Source organism: Heloderma suspectum, chromosome 14 (assembly GCF_057233095.1).
Source record: "Heloderma suspectum isolate Gila_16-S chromosome 14, 16-S_ref, whole genome shotgun sequence".
Classification (NCBI taxonomy): domain Eukaryota; kingdom Metazoa; phylum Chordata; class Lepidosauria; order Squamata; family Helodermatidae; genus Heloderma; species Heloderma suspectum.
In genome coordinates, this window is record NC_139471.1 from 23537925 (window position 1) to 23554030 (window position 16106).

The 16106-nt window shown below is 47.5% G+C and overlaps 1 protein-coding gene across 2 annotated transcripts in view; it reads left to right on the forward strand.

The window, feature by feature from the left end:
- GLT6D1 (glycosyltransferase 6 domain containing 1) overlaps positions 1-16106 on the forward strand; it is a 70809-nt gene that overhangs the window by 25823 nt on the left and 28880 nt on the right. For both annotated transcript variants that reach the window (XM_084821273.1, XM_084821274.1), the window contains exons 2-4: positions 3571-3656; positions 3927-4013; positions 11718-11750. In XM_084821273.1, the coding sequence (XP_084677399.1) occupies positions 3928-4013; positions 11718-11750 (119 nt within the window). In that variant the 5' untranslated portion in view covers positions 3571-3656; position 3927. The remainder of the gene's footprint in view (positions 1-3570; positions 3657-3926; positions 4014-11717; positions 11751-16106) is intronic.

The window sequence follows — 16106 nt, forward strand, 5'->3', positions numbered from 1 at the left end:
ACAACTGCTGGGTTAGGGACTAGAAATGTCATAGAACATCTGTTCACCTGCTATAATAAACGGAATGGAACTGTAGCTACTTTGCGGTGGCCCATCCATCTACCTCCTCACAAGGTCCTGCAGCTCTCAGTCAGCTTGATCACCTGGCCAGAGACCTGGGAGGTAACTTTACCTTAACACAGTGAGTCTTTTTGTGCTGTCTCTCCTTTCCCCCGCCTCCAGAGGTGTCCCTTCAGGAAACACAAAGCCCCAAAACGCACTCCTTCAGCCTCACTTGGGCCTGAAACACACAGCACAGATCTTTGGATCTTTTAGGAACAGACACTTCTTCTGTTAACAGTAACTGCCGTCAAATCTCTCTGTCCAGTCTTTTACTCTCGGTCTTCTGTGTTTCAGGTGCTTGTTCCTTGACTTCCACTGCTTCCTTCTTTGTCTCATGAAGAATTTCTTTAGCTTCTCACTCTGTGAGCCATGTGGCTCTCCAAACCTAGCTCCTTCTGTGGCCAACCGTCTTTTCCCATTACCTGGGCAACCTGCCCCCTTTCCCTCCTGTAACTCTCTGGTCTTTTCAGCTCCTTCTACAATGCAAACATTAAAACAGAGAAAGAGAACAGCACCAAATAAAAGTAAGACAAAACCAGCAGCAAAGAATAAAACCATTCCAGCACATAAAAAACAGATTAAAACCAGCCATGGAATAAAGTCCTAAATGTGCGTCACTCAGTCACATGTGCCCCTGTTCGGCAAATACTTTCAAAAAGTCAATGCTTTGTTCATAAATTTTTCAGCGATTCCTTCCCAATGCGAATATCCTTGAAAGGATGCAGCTTTCAATTAAAGAAGATGGGTTTGGTTTCCAGGATCTGGCTACATATCACTGGGCTTATCTGCTGACCTGTGCTAAATTTGGGGCTTTTCCACATAGACTAAAGTTTCCACCTTGGTCACTTTTGGAATCGTCCTGTCTGGAGCCTCTCTCCAAATGGATGGCATTAGGTTCTCAGCAAATTAGAATGGATAGGGTTCGTCCTGCAATTCTGGGGGTTAGAGACGTGTGGAGTATAATGTCACATCAATTACAGTTTGATCCATTTTCCCATGCTAAATTGACTTTATGGGGAAATCCAGATTAAAAAATTGGAAGCAAAATGTTTGTGGGGCGGACTTGGACAGATAAGATGAGTCTTACCTTGGATCAATGAGGTTTTTGTCATTCTCAGCATTGTGAGACAAATATAATTCAGCCGCTACGGCTGAATGGCAATACTTGCGATTGCAACATTTGTTAAAATCTAGATTCGGTCCTGCCACTTTTACAGCTTCAGAGTCTCCTTTGCTATTGGAAATATTTATTGAAGCCAATCAGTTATATCAAGCCATGATTTGTTGTTGTTGTTCAGTCTTTCAGTCATGTCCGACTCTTCGTGACCCCACGGACCATAGCACGCCAGGCCTTCCTGTCCTGCGCTCTCTCCCGGAGTGTGCTCAAGTCCATATTAATTGCATTGGTGATGCTATCTAGCCATCTCATCCTCTGCCGTCCCCTTCTCCTTTTGCCTTCAGTCTTTCCCAGCATCAGGGTCTTTTCCAGAGAGTTTTCTCTTCACATTAGGTGGCCAAAATATTTGAGCTTCAGCTTCAGTATCTTTCCTTCCAATGAGCACTCAGGGTTGATTTCCTTCATGATACATGTTTATAAATATTTATTATCAGTAAATAAATGTGATACACAGGTTTTTAAGCAGAAATGGAATAGAGAACTGGATTGTCCCATCTTGCCTATTCAATGTATCACTGCTTCAGTGTCTGTATCTGAAGTGTCTCTGGATCTTAGATTACGACTTATTCAGCAAAAACTCTTGCTTCGGGTCTATTAGACGCCACAATTTATCCTTAATAAGGGTTTGCAAATTGTTGGAGGTATAATATGGTTATTGCTTCTCTTGACCATATCTTTTAAAAATGCTGAATAGTTGCTTCCTTTGGGGATGAAGTTATTCTACAGACAAACTTTCTACTGGAACACTCGTTAATATTTACTGATGTACATGTTCTCTTAAGTTATTTACCTGCTTCCTGGAAGTTAACGCATGGTCAGCGTAAATGGATCTTCTGTGCCCTTTTGACAGCCAAAAGATTAATACTATAACATTGGAAGGATAAATGCTCACCTCGTATAATGCAATGGATTGAGGACCTAACAACACTATCAACATTCAAACGGGTGACATATAGGTGCCACTCATGAATGGACACATATATGGATATTTGGTCTACTTTTATTGAAGTTTATGTAAAATTCACTTTTTCTGAAATGTTGTAGCCAATTGAAATCAATACTTTTAATACATGTAGTTATACTGTGTTTGTGTGTGTGTAGTTACACCATCCATCCATCCATTTATCTTTTTCTTTGTTTTATTTTTATTATCTGTTTTGTATTGTTGAAATTTACAATAAAAAAGACATATGTGCCCCATTCAACAAACATAAACAAGGACACACAGTAACAAAAATTTGAAGCAGGCATTCAAAAGCCCCTGTCTTCTACCGATTGAAAAGCCCAGCAAATTTCTTTTAGTTTTGGTTTTCCCGTTCTGGCAGCTGGACATCTTATCTGTTCTTTATTGATGATTTTTTAAAGGATTAGGTAAAATCACAGAAATGGATATCGATCCATCCATCAATGGCTTTTAGCCAGGAGTGCTGGACAGGAAAATGGTGACAATGAGTCAGCAGAATGAGGGGTTGCCAAATGTTTGCTTTTGCATGAGGCTTCTGCTCACCTGCTCTGAAACACCTGTTTGATTTACAGATGTTACCAGGAGATTTTTTTTTAAAAATCTCAATGCCATGGAGATGTTCAGCAAGCAGACATGAGACATGGGGTCATGTCTGTAACAATGCCTGCCTTTCAAAACACCCTCCTGGGGTGACCTGCCTCGTTCTCTCCTTGCTTGCCTTCTGCTTGTCCGTTAAGACCATACCTGTTCCAACAGTCCATTAGCTACCCATTGAGCCTCACTTGGTCTGTGATGCATGTTTGTTGCTGTTAGACTGATAATGTCACCTTTACACTTCATTGAATTATTATGCTGTAGCCGCACCCGGCAGTGCAGAGTCAGCAATGAGCAGGGGGTAGGAGGCTCTCTTTTGTATTGCCCTAGCACAGAGCTAGGTGAACCAGTGCCTTCCAGATATTTTGGACTACAGCTCCCATAATCCCTAATCATGGCCCATGCTGGCTGGGCCTGATGGGAGTTGTAGTCCAAAACATCTGGAGGACACCAGGCTGCCACCCCTTGCCATAGCATGTTGTGTACACAGCTTCAAATATTCTGCATAGAGATCCTGCCCCCCTGAAAAAGCTTCACCCTGTTAACAGTGCAACAGCAGGGTGGGCAGATTTTTCTGGGCAGTTGGCAATGCTATCAGACTGGAGAGGGCTGTAGCCTTAATGCCCTCCTTGTGGGCATTGCGGGGCACGGACTGGATGGACCTGATGCATCAGGGCTCTTCTGATGTTTTACAGAAGATAGATTACTAACAATACTTTTTTTTTTTTTTTAGATTGAGCTAATCATCCTAGTTGGCACCTCCAGATCAAGTGACTGATGCAGCCCTCTGGGGTGATAAAATCCACACAGCAAACAGAGGTAAAAGACCACTTGTGATCTTAATATTTTTAAACACAGCAGCAACAATAGCATAGAAAAGAGCTCGATACAGCTGCAGAGAAAATGGTTTGATCAGCAGGTGATTGTCTTTTTAAGGCTGCAATTCTATGCACACTTACTGGGGAGTAAATCTTTCTGAAAGCAGTGGGGATTACTTTTTTTACAAAATAGGGTTTTCAGTCACACCTCTGTTCTGGTTAACATCTTCCTTATGAGTTTCAAACTCTTCTCCCTTTTCTTTCCACTAAGGATGACTCACTCTCGAGGGAAGACCATTCTGTTATGGATTTCCTTCCTCACCATCTTATCGCTGGCAGTGTTTGCTTACCTGGATAGGTAAGAAAGAAACGGGATCCTGGCTTTCTGGAAACCCATCCAGATTTCCTGTTCTTCCGGCACAGAAGTAGTCAGATCTAAAAGAAGTGACAGTTTACTTAAGAGCCATGCTGGATCAGACCAAAGTCCTATGTAATCCAGCATCCTGTTTTCACAGTGGCCAGCTAGATACCCCAATGGGAATCCCAGAAGCAGGACACCCAACTGGTATTCAATGCCATATTTCCCTGAAGATGGAGACAGCATATAGCCATCCTAAATAGTTAAGGAGTCATGGAGAGCCTTATCTTCAATGAATTTGTTTGATCCCCTTACGAAGCCATTTTAAAGTTGGTGGCTCTGACGGCACCTTGTGGCAGTGAATACATCACATGCCTTCTTGCTTGTGGGTGCAGCATCTCCTCGCTTTGACATGTGGCAGTCAACAGCCTGTGTAACTTCCAAACCTCAATAAGAAAAATAGAGATACATTTTACACTTCCGATATACCAGCTTTCTGCAATCTGACACCATCCGGATGTGTTGGGAGTTAGGGATGTACAGATTTTGTTAAATCTGTTGCGTGTGGATTTCATGGATGGTCAGGCATCATTCATTCCGTGCTCTGCTCCTTGACAGAATCATATTTTTCATATTAGCATTTTGTTTGTTTACAAATGTGCATGAGCGCAAGTGTGCATTAGTTAATGTGCCCTTGCGCTCACGTGCATTTGCAACCAAATTAAATTGCTCAAATCTCTCCCAAAAGTTAAAAAAAACAACCCTGCAAATCCACTCAGAAAAAGTTGGTCCGCTGAAGAATCTAAAGGTCAGATTCATAGAAATTCAAACTCATCTGAATCCTTTGCAGATTTCTCTGATATCCCTAGTTGGAGCACAGCTCCCATCATCCCCAGCCAGCAAGGTCAATGTCCATGCTGGCTTGGGGATACTGGGAGTTGTAGTCCAACATATCTGGAGGGCACCTGGTTGGGGAAGGCAATTTTAGACAATTTGGGAAGAAGATGGTCTGAAGGAACGTTAGTAAATAAAACCATTTCATATTTGTTTGCACATTCCTTTACCAACCTAATTTGGTTGGTAAAGGAATTTACCATTCCTAAGCTAATACTTTGGAAGACAGAAAACAACAGAATGACATTTAATGGGGATAAATGCTAAGTTTATTTATTTTTATTTATTAAATTTATTAATCGCCCATCTGACTGGTCACCCAGCCACTCTGGGCGATGTACAACCCCCATAAAACAATTTAAAACAATAAAATTTTACTATAATTTTTTTTTTTTTAAATACCCTAACCCACCCCAAATGCCTGCCTGAACAACCACGTTTTTAATGCACGACGGAACCTCATTAAAGAGGGGGCATGACGGAGTTCCCTAGGGAGGGAGTTCCACAGAGTGGGGGCCACCACAGAGAAGGCCCTCTCCCTCGTCCCCACCAGTCTAGCTGTCCTGGCTGATGGGACAGAGAGAAGGCCATCTGAGGCTGATCTTGTTAAGCGGCCTGTCTGGTGTTGCTGGAGGCGCTCCTTAAGATAGGCTGGGCCGGAACCATATAGGGTTTTAAAGGTCAAAACCAACACCTTGAATTTGGCCCGGAAAACAACTGGTAACCAGTGCAACTCCTTCAGCACTGGAGTGATGTGATCTCGCCGGCGGCTGCCTTTAATCAGGCGAACCGCCGCGTTCTGTACCAGCTGAAGCTTCCGAACCGTCTTCAAGGGTAACCCCACGTAGAGCGCATTACAGTAGTCTAAATGAGAGGAGACCAGGGCATGTACTACCGATGGGAGCAGATGGTCGGGAAGGAAGGGGCGCAGCCGCCGTATCAGATGGAGTTGATACAGCGCTGTCCGGCTCACAGCTGACACCTGAGCCTCCATGGACAGCTGGGAGTCCAAAATGACCCCCAGGCTGCGGACCTGGTCTTTCAAGGGTAGCCGTACCCCATTCAACACCAGGTCAACATCCCCCAGCCTCCTCTTGTCTCCCACCAAAAGTACCTTGGTCTTGTCAGGGTTGAGCTTCAGCTTATTCCTCCCCATCCAGCCACTCACCGTCTCCAGACATTTGGACAGGGATTCTACGGCCAACCTTGGTGAAGATTTGAATGAGAGGTAGAGCTGCGTGTCATCCGCATATTGATGACACCGCACCCCAAACCTCCTGATGATAGCCCCCAGTGGCTTCACATAGATGTTAAATAGCATCGGGGAGAGGATGGAACCCTGTGGCACCCCACAAATAAGTGGCCATGGGTCCGAAACCTCCTCTCCCAGTGCTACCCTCTGGTACCTGCCGGAGAGGAAGGACTGGAACCACCGCAATACAGTGTCTCCAATGCCCATCCCCTCCAGGCGGTCCAGGAGGATACCATGGTCAACGGTATCAAAAGCCGCTGAGAGGTCGAGGAGAACAAGGAAGGAGCATTCACCCCTATCCAGAGCCCTCCTCATATCATCTACCAAGGCGACCAAGGCCGTTTCTGTCCCATGCCCAGGCCTGAAGCCCGACTGAAATGGGTCTAGATAATCAGTTTCTTCCAAGTGTGCCTTCAACTGCACCGCCACCACACGCTCAATCACCTTGCCCAAAAATGGCAGATTTGAGACTGGGCGAAAGTTGTTCAGAACTTGAGGATCCAAGGAGGGCTTCTTTAAGAGTGGTCTTATAACTGCCTCCTTGAGGGCTGTTGGCATCACTCCCTCCTCAAGGGAGGCGTTCACCACCGCCCTGATCCCTTCACCCAGTCTCTCTCTGCAGCTCATAATGAGCCAAGATGGGCAAGGATCAAGTAAGCAGGTGGTCGGCCTTACAGATGAAAGCACCTTGTCCACTTCATCAGGAGGAAGAAGCTGGAACCGATCCCACAAAACCGGTTTGCCACAGGCCGCCTCTTGCTCACTAACTGTATCCACAGTGTGCAGAGTAACACACCTAATCTGATCAATTTTATCTGCAAAGTGCCTTGCCAAAGCCTCACAGGAGGCCTTAGAATGCTCCAGTGGTTCCGGAGCCACAGGGCCGACCAGGCTCCGGACCACTTGGAACAGCCTCCTGGGGCAGCACTCTGCAGACGCGATGGAGGCAGCATAATATTCCTTTTTTGCTGCCTTCACCGCCACGTGATAGGCTGAAGATACAGCTCTAGCCCGTGTCTGATCGTCTTTGGAGCAAGACTTCCGCCACCGGCGCTCCAGCCATCTCACCTCCTGTTTCAGAGCTCGTAACCGCGGATTGAACCATGATGCAGTCCGAGCCCTGTTCAGGGGGAGAGGGCATTTCGGGGCCACCTGATCTAACGCCCCAGTGATTGAGGCATTCCAGTCACCCACCAGGGTCTCGACCGAGTGGCCGTTGGCGTGCTCCAGAGAATCCCCAAGCACGTTCAGGAATCCATTCGGATCCATAAGACGCCTAGAGCGGACCATTTTAATGGGTCCTCCACCCCTGCGGGGAGGGGTTGTGGAACCGAGAAGTCTAACGTCACCAGATAGTGATCTGACCATGACAAGGGGGTGGTGGATACACCCCCGACTTCCAGATCACTCCCCGCTTCTCCAGAAACAAACACAAGGTCTAGTGCATGACCGGCTACATGGGTGGGCCCAGTTAGAATATGGTGCAGCTCCCAGGAGGCCATGGTCTCCATGAAGTCCCGAGGTGCTCCTGTGAGGATGGCCTCCGAATGTACGTTGAAGTCCCCCAAAACCAGTAAGTTAGGGGACTGCACACGCACATCAGAGACCACCTCAAGCACCTCGGCCAGGGAGTCAGTCGTGCAGCGGGGTGGACGGTACACGAGCAGAATCCCCAGACTGCCCTTCGGGCCCAACCTCCAGTACATGCACTCAGCAACCTTGGTCTCCCGGAAAGGGGGTCTGGTGAAGACCAAGGACTCTCGGTAGATAACAGCCACTCCCCCTCCCCGATCCCCAGCCCTCGGCTGCTGTGCATACGAAAATCCAGCTGGACACATGGCTGCAAGGGTTGGAGCAGCAGCCTCGGCCAGCCAGGTCTCCGTAATACATGCTGGGTCTGCACCCTCATCCAGGATCATGTCATGGATGAGGGAGGTTTTCTGGGTAACAAACCTGGCACTGCAGAGCAGCAAACGAAGGCCAGAAGACGGGGTCACGCCTCCCCCAGCCATCCTTTGGCTCTGGACAGGCCCGGAGCAGGGGACAGATACTACACATCTCTCCCTTGTTCCCCTTACCTGGCATGGCCTGCCCCTAGCGCTCCGCCTGCCGCCCAGCCTCGGTATGTTCTGGCCCCCAACACTCCCCCCACTGCCTCCATCAGGTGGACACATGCCCCCTCGCTCCCGCCTATCAGGCAGGCTACCCACCCCTAAAAACACAACAAAATCCCCCCCAACAAAATAAAACAAACAAACAAAACAATTAAAATCCCCTTAAAAATGCCAGGCAGGAGTCCACAGGGAAGGCCTAGTGGCGGCGGCGGCGGCGGCGGCGGCGGCAGCAGGCCCAGCGGCTGCAAGCACGCCTCTTCCCCGGTGGTGGTGGTGGCGGCTTCTCCTGCAGGCCCTGGCTCTCCCAGGCCACCTCAGCCAGCCAGCTTATGTAGCCCCTCCAGGGAGGGGCAGGTGGAGCAGCACAGCTGGCTCGGTACCTGGGGGCCTGGTCCTGCAGGGACTGGCGGTCTACCAGGCAGAAGTCCACAAGGAAGGCCTGGTGGTGGTGGCAGCGGTGGCAGCAACAGGCCCAGCGGCGGCAAGCACGCCTCTTCCCCGGTGGTGGTGGTGGTGGCTTCTCCTGCAGGCCCTGGCTCTGCACCTAGGAAGAAGAAACCAAATGTACAGTTACAAGATGGGGGATTTGTGGCTCAACAATACTACAAGCGAGAAGGATCTTGGAATTGTTGTTGATCACAAGCCGAATATGAGCCAACAATGTGATGTGGCTGCAAAAAAGGCAAATGCTCTTTTGGGCTGCATTAAGAGAAGCATAGCTTCCAAATCCCGGGAAGTACTAGTTCCCCTCTACTCAGCACTGGTTAGGCCTCCTCTGGAGTACTGTGTCCAGTTCTGGGCACCACACTTGAAGAAGGATGCAGACAAACTGGAGAGGGTTCAGAGGAGGGCAACAAAGATGATCCGGGGACTGGAAACAAAGCCCTATGAGGAGAGACTGAAAGAACTGGGCATGTTTAGCCTTGAGAAGAGAAGACTGAGGGGAGATAGGATAGCGCTCTTCGAGTACTTGAAAAGCTGTCACAGAGAGGAAGGCCAGCATCTCTTCTTGATCATCCCAGAGTGCAGGACACAGAATAATGGGCTCAAGTGACAGGAAGCCAGATTCCGGATGAACATCAGGAGAAACTTCCTGACTGTTAGAGCAATACAACAGTGGCATCAATGACCTAGGGAGGTGGCAGGCTCTCCCACACTGGAGGCGTTCAAGACGAGGCTGGACAGCCATTTTTCAGGGATGCTCTGACTTGGATTCCTGCATTGAGCAGGGGTTGGACTCGATGGCTTTGTAGGCCCCTTCCAACCCTACTATTCTATGATTCTATGATTCTAACCTTCATTCCATTAGATTCAGGGTGGTGTCTTTATTTTATCTTATCTAAAACATTTCTGCACTGCCCTGCAGCAGAATTTTCAGGGTGGCTAACGAAAACAATAAAATTTATGTTTTGCATGCAATGTTTCAAATTTCAAATTCAGATTGGCTTCTTGATTGGGAACACTGGAAGTCAGAATTCGAGTACTGCCTTCTCGGTCTTTTAATTCCGGCAGGCACGCAACAGGGCATCTCATAAGCTGCTGCATCCTTGGTTCCCAAAGCAAGGGTACCTTCTCTAACCTGGTGCCTTCCAGATGTTTTCGACTTCAGTTCCCAGCGTTCCTGACCATTGGTCATGCTGGTTGGGGAGTTGAAGTCCAAAACATCTGACAGGGACAAGGTTGGGGGAGGCTGCCGTAGCACGTTTTCTCTCTGAAAGTGCTAACCTAGGCATGTTTAGGCAGAAAAAATGTCCTGCGACTCCCAGAATTCCCCAAGCCAGCATGGATTGTACCTTAAAACAGTCCTGTTTTGAAATAAGTAGGGAAAACGCAGTGAAATATGAAATGCCGCCGCATTTCAGCTCTCAAACTATCAAAATAAAATATTGCCACATATCATCTCCAGATATTACAAATTTGACTGAATATTTAACAAACAGCCAAATGCACAGAAAAGGTATTTCAAGACGAACATTTGCAGGAGAGACTCGGGATGAGAATATTGGAGAACAGGTTTGTTTTCGTGGGAACCTAGGGAACTGCCTTAGACTGAGTCAGCCCCTCGGCCCATCTCGTTCAGGATTGTCTGCTACGGTGTTGAACCTCTGGCCTGTGGGACAAATCCGGCCCTCCAGGTTTCCCCAGATGCCCCCCACTTTCGCTGACCATGGATTGTTTGGTGGTTTCCTGGCTTTGGGTGTTCAGTCCACTCTTGGTTCTTGAGAACAAACTGCCCTTCCAGTTTAGGGCTACAGCACGAAGCAGGGGCGTTGCTAGGCACTCAAAAGATTTGGAGCATGGGACATGAACCTGCATAAAATGTGTGTATTTATATCTATGCATGCTAATTTAGAAGTGATTATCAAGATTTATTTAAATGTCACAGAAGGCCAAAGCAGCAGATTCATTTCCCACCCAAATAAAAGCTTCCTTTCACAACAATGGATGTTTTTCTTTTCTAAGTTTAACTGCCATGTGGGAGGTGATGGGGGGGTCACTGTGCACAGGGAAAGGAGGGTTAACCCTTTCCTCCCAAACTGCAACCCCCGTGGAAATCCCCCCCCCCGATGCTTAGAACAAGCCTCCTAATGGCACCAGTCAAAATGATTTCCTAAGCTTCATTGCCACATTTGCAGTGGGGTGGACTGTTGATCAGGAGGGGGGTGCAACACACAGGGAGGCGAGGATTAACCCTGCTCTCCTCAGCTGTGACCCCCCTGAAATTACCACACACACACACACACACTTTTGGCAATTATGCTTGGTAAAAACCTTCCATTGGCTCCAATGGACAGTGTTTTTGGAAACAGATCTGGGGGTCCTGGAAAACAGAGCCTAGGCCAAGGCAATCTCTGTATGCCTCGGCCGTGGGCTGCTAGGGGTTGGAGGTGCCGAGTTAATGATAAGCCAGATCCAGGTTTGTTGACAAGGAGCCTTTATTGAGTAGTTACAGCACACAGGTCTACCCCATGGTTGGATCAGACAGCTTCTCTGAACCCAGAGCCAAGGGGTACAATGGGTTTTATACCATACATGTCTGCGGTGAGGCAGCATGGCAGAAGCAAGCGTTAATTAGCGTTCATCTGCAACTTTCCCAGCATAGTCTAACAGTACTTGTTCAGAAAGAAAACAATCAGGACTTTCCCAGCACAGCCGGTAAACAGAGCCTCACTTCTCAGGCGCATCCTAGGCCTGAGAAGATTCAGAGCCCCTTAGCATGGAATGTGCTGAGGCGGCAATATCGACCTTTGACTCATCTTACCACCCAAGAGGCCCACTAGCAAGGGAATTGCACCAAAGCAGAAAGCATTATGGATCTCTAGGCCCCTCTAAAACTACAGGTGACTTTGTTACACTCCTGTGGCCATTACAACCTCCCTGGCCTGAAGACTGCAAGCCGCTTCTGAGGTTGTTATGCTTCATGTTTTGTTTCTGTTTTGACAGGGGTGGAACATTATTATGGATGTACAACAACCGGTAAGTCACTGATGGTTCGCTTTGCTGGCTCTGTCTGCTTACAGTTGACAGGCAAGGGGAGAACCTTTCTGTACTGGTCAATCTATCTTGCGATTGTCTGCTGCAACAGATAGTGGCTCGCCTCTCAGGCTGTGGCTGGCCTTTCCTGGCGGAGATCCCTTTAATCTGAGATGCGGGGAATTAATCGCGTGCACGCGCACATGCACACAGAGCTGTATTAGCATTTTGGGGGGAAATCCTGAATCACCCACTAAAAATAAAACTGGCAATTGAAGCCAGTCCCTTCTGTATTGTTTCATGGAGGCTCACTCATTCCAACACTCCAGATCTATGAATGACCATTAAAGGAGTCTTGGAGGTCATCTAAATTAAACCCGCTGTTCGCAAGGAGTTTCCCCTATTGTTCAACCAAAATCTACTTAAGTCCATTAGATTCCAGGTGAGGACCAACCAGAGTGGAATAACGTCAAACTAATACTTCTCGTGATGCAGAGTGCTTCCGGATGAAGCTTTCAGTGTGCAATCTACCCTGCCTTATTCACAGAATTTTACAACGTGGCATCCAGATGTCACCATCTTCAATTTGTGGCTGTCTGGCAGTTTTCCTTCAGAGGATAAGGCTATCAATGGCTACTAGTCATTATGTCTGTATATTACCTCCAGTACCAGAGGCAGTCTGCCTATGTACACCAGTTGCTGGGGAACATGGGCAGGAGGGTGCTGTTGCTTTCATGTCCTACTTGTGGGCTTCCCATTGGGACATCTAGTTGGCCGCTGTGGAAATAGAATGCTAGTCAGGATAGGCTTGTGTTCTCATCCAGGATGGCTCTTCTTATGTTCCAACTTTTTTCTTACCAGAAAAAAGATCCATTCAGAAAGAAAAGATTGAATAGCTGCACAAAGCCTTTTGATGGTTGATAGGAGCCCTCCATCTGCGAGCATCCAAGGAAACTGTGGTTCAGTTGTTGCAGCCTAAAGATCACATTTGCCTTTTCTGCCACCATATCACAATGCTGGCTCATGTGCCGCTGGCGATTTAAGATGATTTGGAAACCAGCAAAGAAACAGCTGCAGGCTGCTTCCTTCCCTGCTCCCTGGCAGAAAGAAAACTCACCTCTGTCCGTTGTCCTGGGACTGCAGAGCTGAAGAATAGCACACTCTGGCCTCTGCCATCAGCCCAGGGGTGGGCACTTTATGGCCCTCCAGATGTTTTGGCCTACAAGTCCCATCAGCTATAGCCAGTGTAGCTAATGGTGAGGGATTATCAGATTTATAGACAAAAACATCTGGAGGGGCAAAAGTTGCCCACCTGTGGACTAAGTGCTGCTGGTGGTATGGGTTTGTGTATTTGTATTTTAACCATCTTTTGTAAGCCACTTTGAGGATCATTCAATCAAAAAGTGAAATATAAATCTCCTAAGTCAAGGATGGGCAACAGATGCCATGCGTGTCAAATGTTGCCCCCGCTGACCCTCCGATGGCTCTCACCGCCCCACCACTGAAATTCACAACGCCCAAAAGAAATTGACCATTTACCAAGGCGGAGATGTAAATAGGTCACTTTTAGTGTGTTCTCATGCGAAATGTGACCCAGTTACTGCTCCACAGTAGTTAATTGGGCAATTTTTTTGCTGCTGATAGCAGTGCCACCTGCTGGGGCCTGGGGGTGAAAATGGCCCACCCCTAACCAAAAATAAAAGAAGAATGAATGAATGAATGAATGAATGAATGAATGATCTGCTTTCAATTGACATCAGACAAAGAACTTCCCATCTTGAGGCCTTTACTTTCTCCGTTGTCTCACTTCCCAAGAGAGGTACACAGCCTGTAGAGCAGGGTCAGTATAGGTTTGCCCTATTAATGAGACACCGCAGATGGCATACGTTTGGGGAACATTTGGACGTTAACTGGAGGCTCTCGCAAACTGTGCCCCGTTGAATCGTTTGCCAGATTTGGAGTTTCTGTCCATGATGAAACCTTCTTGACTGACGCTGTGTCACAAAGCACATAAAACATCCATGAATCATCAGTTGTGTGCATAATTCTGTTTCATGGCATGTGGGTGGTCACTCTGAAACATATTGTTCTAGGGAGGAGTTGCTGTGATAAATTAGTTGTGACACAGAGTTCTGTGGCTTCCCCCCCCCTTTTTTTTTTTCAATGAAAAGCAGCCGTGGACGGCTGGTTTGAGGAGTGGCTCCTTCACCCTTTATTCTCCTGCCATTTTCCCACTAAAATCCCCTCCCCACAACTGGTTCATCATCAGTGGTGCAGTTAGGGGTGCAATGCTATGCATGTTTAGGGGGGAAAAAAGTCCCCCAACTCCCAGCATTCCCCAGGCAGCATGGCTGGGGAGTAATGGGAGTTATAGGACTTTCTTCTGTCTAGACGTGCATGGGATTGCACCCTAGGTTAGTTTGGACCTCGAACTTAATGGTCTTATGTGGGCGCCATTTAGACGGCCATGGGTATTATTTGTGTTGTGAAGCATGCAACAAATATTTCTTTTCTCCCCCAGCTACCGCCATCCCATGCTTTACAACTGCTTCTGCATTCCTAATGCGTTAGAGCCAAACAAACAAGAAACAATGTGCCACCCCGATTTAAAAAAGAAAAATAATACTCTGAACATGTGCAGTTTTGCATTTAAAACTCATTTATCAAAGCACCATCATGACTGCAGGAGTACAATGTGGGTTGCTTCTGCTGCCCCGATGGTAAACATCTTTACTCAGTAAGAAGCATCATTGTGTTCTAGAAAAGGGAAATATGTTTTACAAGTAATTTCCCCCCAGTTTTTTTTAATACACATACTTGGATTTGTATATATCTGTAGCAATGAAAATAAATAAAAATAATAACATGAGCATCTGTAACCATGTACATGCCCACCTGATTGTAATGTAGTTGTTTAAATATGAAGAAACAAAGGATATCGCGGTTGGCGGCAGCTGTTGCAGGTGGCATTGTGCGCAGAGCTGCAGCCTCATCCACCCTGAACATTGTTCCAGTATCTGGATCTCGAGAGAAACCTGGGGATTGATAACTTTGGTGATTTAAAAAACAGCCAACAAAAAACCAAGGTAGCCATGCTGGCCCCTGAGAAATAAAAACCCAGAAATCACAGTTGGGTGATACCTTCACTAGGAATCTTGGTTTGTCCTAATAGAGACATCTAACTAAACATTTTGGTACTTTAAGAGTGCAATCCTAAGTAGATAAGCGGCCACCTCCTACCTCGGAGGCAACCGCCTATCCAAAGCAAGGCAGGAGAGGCACGGGGGGATCATTCCCTCCACACCTCTCCTGCCTTGCTCTTTTTCGCTAGACAGCCATTTTCGGCTGTCTAGCAGTGGGGGGGGGGGGCTGGGAGAGGAAGCTGCCATACAACACATAGGATGTGTCATACGCGCAGCTCCACTCTCCCTGCCCCTTTTCAGTTGCTCCGTGCTTCTCTTGCAAGCGTGGAGGATAGGGCTTCTCCGCACTGCCTCAGAGGCAGCATGGACAAGCGGGGAGACTGGTTCTCCTGGAACCAACCTCGGAGTGCGGGCTCCGAGGTCGGTTCCCGGAATAGACCATATCCTATGGCCCGCTAGACAGTGTCTAGCGGGCCATAGGATTGCTCTCTAAGGGTGCAATGGCTGGCTGGGGAGTGTTGGGAGTTATAGGGCTTTTTTCTGTCTAAACATGCATAGGATTGCACCCTTAGAGTTGTATGATGATGAAGTTGCTAGAAACGTAATATTGCAACATTTGGTGTAGATTTACATTGGGTATAGATCCCCCAAACCTGCCACTCTCTGGGTGGTTTTTTGCCCATCCCCACCCCCTTGAATTGTTGGCCCCCAAACTCTGGCTCCAAGGTCCAGCCCTAGTTGTACCACTGCTTTTCATGTTTAATGGTGGGAAAGCGTCAGATAGCTGCATTCATGTCTTCGCTCAGCCCACGGCCATCTGCGCAATATCAGGTGCTCACATAAGCGACCTGCTTGTTCACAGGGGCTGTTGTGACCTCAGCCTAGCCGTGGTTCTTTCCCCGGGTTTATATGTATGCTCAGTGTGGGACTGTCATCCACATGTCTCACTTCCTCCACAGAGAAACGTCATGGGACTTTCCTCCCCGGATCTATGCACACATTGCTTTATACTGGAAGTGCTTCCAGCTGAAGTGTTTATTGTGAATTTCCAGGGTGGAGGGTTTCCTGATGACGTCACCATCTTCCGTTTGTAACCCTTCCATGTTCTTCCTGCCACTTCTTCCACTGTTTTCCTTAATGCAGGAAATCCACCAAGGAGGGAAAGACAGAGCAACTGTGCAACACCTTTTGATTGGTAGCTAGGGATGGGCAAGAA